General features: G+C 30.6%; 1 protein-coding gene across 1 annotated transcript in view; it reads left to right on the forward strand.

Annotated features, from left to right (window-relative positions):
• HELRODRAFT_183411 (hypothetical protein) overlaps positions 1–2,959 on the forward strand; it is a gene marked incomplete at both ends in the record, with an annotated part of 3,629 nt that extends 670 nt beyond the window's left edge. The window contains 6 exons of the mRNA XM_009012443.1: positions 513–565; positions 737–835; positions 1,328–1,426; positions 2,184–2,282; positions 2,698–2,799; positions 2,865–2,959. Of these exons, the coding sequence (XP_009010691.1) occupies positions 513–565; positions 737–835; positions 1,328–1,426; positions 2,184–2,282; positions 2,698–2,799; positions 2,865–2,959 (547 nt within the window). The remainder of the gene's footprint in view (positions 1–512; positions 566–736; positions 836–1,327; positions 1,427–2,183; positions 2,283–2,697; positions 2,800–2,864) is intronic.
• Between the last annotated feature and the right edge of the window lie 15 nt (positions 2,960–2,974).

Consider the following 2,974-nt stretch of genomic DNA (forward strand, 5'->3'; position numbering starts at 1 on the left):
GTATTTGCGAGCCAAGCATCGTATTTGTTGCAGAACCGTGCACGAAGCAACCGTAAAAATTTCAATTTAAATAGTGTCAATCTCAAAAGTGAGACGCAACAAATTTTGATAACTTCCCAAAAATATACATCGAAATTAATGATTAATGAGAGATTTTGAATTATTTTTCTAGAAAACATGGATTGATTTGCCTTCTAAAATATCAATAAATTTTATATTCAAATACAAATCTGAACGTCAATTTGAAATAATTGACCACCAGTTCAATGCAACGTTGCCAATTGTTTGACGTGTAACGCACCGAACGTGTGTTCAGTTTGCAACAATGGATACACTTTGAATGTTGCTAACAACAGATGCGAAGGTTGAAATTTTTACTTATTGATTTGAAGTTATTAACGTGTTTTGTTTAAAATTTGAAATAAATATTAAAATAATGAGCAATAATAAATTTCAATGTTCATAGCGCAGTGCATCGTTCCAAACTGTCAATCCTGTCAATCACCTAACAGGTGTTCTCGGTGTAACAGTGGCTACAACTTGGATAACAACGGAAACTGTGTTGGTGAGTAGAAAAACAAAAATTTTAAAATTAGTATAAAATATTTTGACCTAGTTTGTGCAATTTTGCCTGATGTTCTAGTGAAGTGACATGCAAAAAATTGTGTCACTTTGAAATTCACGAGAAAGATGTTTTTTTTTAATTTTTTAAATTACTTTTTTGTTTTTATTTCAGCTCAGTGCAATGTCCCAAACTGTCAACAATGTCAGGCACTCAACAGATGTTCACAATGTAACAGTGGTTACAGCTTGGATAGCAATGGGCTCTGCGTTCGTTAGTACTGAAAAAAAACTATCACTATTTGGACCAATTTTTTCATCTTTTGTTTTTTCTCATGTGACGTTTCATTAGGACATCATTTTTAGTTTTTTGTGGGGTACTCCGCTTAATTGAGGATTGTTCTTTTGAAAGACTCCTTTACGTAGCAATTAAATGTTGATTGTTTATAATAAAATCAATAGGTATAATGTTCGTTCATGTTTTTGAAAGCATGCTTACTTCGGTACCTCTTGCGAATTCATACAAAATTTTAATTAAAATAAATTTCAAAAGAAAGGAATCATTTGAAACAAATAAATATGAAAGTAACTTACTTTAATGTGTCATACAAAATTTATGGCGTTATCCAGATTGACTCGATATTTACTTAAAAAAATTGTCAGAAGCGTACTAACTATTTAATGCCTTCAAATATGGTTGTACTTCAACTTATTCCAAACTATTCAATTTTTTTTTCAATTTTTTGTATATTTTTTCGAATTTCAGCCCAGTGTATTGTTCCAAACTGTCAGCAATGTCAAACCCCCAACAAATGTAGCCAATGCAATGGCGGATACAACTTGGACAGCAATGGAAACTGCGTCTGTGAGTACAGAATAATTAATTTCTACTAAATTTTTTAATGCAGTACTGAATACAGATAAAAAATTTAAATTTCATCTGCTGATTTATCTGAAGTAACAAATTATTAACGATTTTTTCCAGCTTCAGTCAGAGGCGGATTTAAACAACTTTGACGGGGGCGGGCGAAATTTTGAAAATGTTCAAATTTTTTAATTTTTCAATAATTTTGGCGGGGTGGTCAAGATTTGTGGTATTGAATTTTACTGACTGTTACAAATTTAATTTAATTGTTAAATTTATAATTACTGCTCTCAACGGGGAAACCATGGCCTCCCTTGGCCCCCATAGATTTGCCACAGACTTCAGTTATTAAATTTAAAAAAGCTTTTTGTTCTATTTTCATTTAAGAAAAAGTTTCAAAAATTTCATGATTTAGTGAAAAGTTACAATTGGAAAACTTTCTCATAAAAATTTTTGTAAACAATTAAGTGAATTTCACACAATTTAATTATTGAAACATTGTGCAACATAATATTACAACGATATATCGATGTAAAAAGTTAGCTATTTTTTTTTGAAAATTTGGCTTTCTTTTATGATTAATTTATTTAAAATATTTTTTAAATAAGAAAAATGTTGTCTTTTGTAATTTCTTTAAATTAGTGCTAATTTATTTTCGTTACCTTATGCATTATGGAAAATGTTGGCGAAGAAATTGAATATGACATTTATTTTGCTTGATTTTGACAACTTAATATAATATTTCTATAAATTTCAGCTCAGTGCAACATTCCAAATTGTCAGCAATGTCAGTCACCTGACAGATGTTCCCAATGCAGAAGTGGTTACAGCTTAGATGCTAACGGAAACTGTGTTGGTTAGTATACAATTCTTATCGCTCCGGGATGCAGTGAGAGAAATTAGTAAGTTATAAGACAGTAAAAATAATCTGAAGTTTCAAATTGGTACCAGACAATATGCGTTGTTTTTTCGCAAACCAGAACAAACTATTTAAAGACACTTTAATATGAAGTTTGCTCATACAAACATGCAAATGTGTGTTTGCAATTTCTGCATGTCTGTTATGTCATTTGTAAAATCGACTTTTTTGACTAAAAAAGAACTGAATTTCGGTTATTAATTAAGTCTAAGCATCTCAAGAATTAAAAAATTTGCCCGAAAAAGCAAAACGTTATGTAAGGTCTAAGTAAATTTAATTTGTAACTTTAATGGATGTAGATAATATAATTATTGATAAAATGTTTTATCCATTTTATGAATTTTTTTTTCAGTCCAGTGCAACGTTGCCAATTGTTTCTTGTGTAACACACCCAACGTATGTGCAGTCTGCAACACTGGATTCACTTTAAATATCCAGAACAATCGATGCGACGGTTACCAAAACTTTCTTGATGTTTTGATTGCACTTATTTACAATATAAACAAAAAACATCGCAAGTTGTCAATAGTTACTTTCAATGCAAACAGCACAGTGCAACGTTCCAAATTGTCAAACCTGTCAGACACCCAACAGATGTTCTCAATGTAACAGTGGTTACATTTTGGATA

The sequence above is a fragment of the Helobdella robusta genome (assembly GCF_000326865.2).
Source record: "Helobdella robusta unplaced genomic scaffold HELROscaffold_106, whole genome shotgun sequence".
In the NCBI taxonomy this organism is placed as follows: Eukaryota; Metazoa; Annelida; class Clitellata; order Rhynchobdellida; family Glossiphoniidae; genus Helobdella; species Helobdella robusta.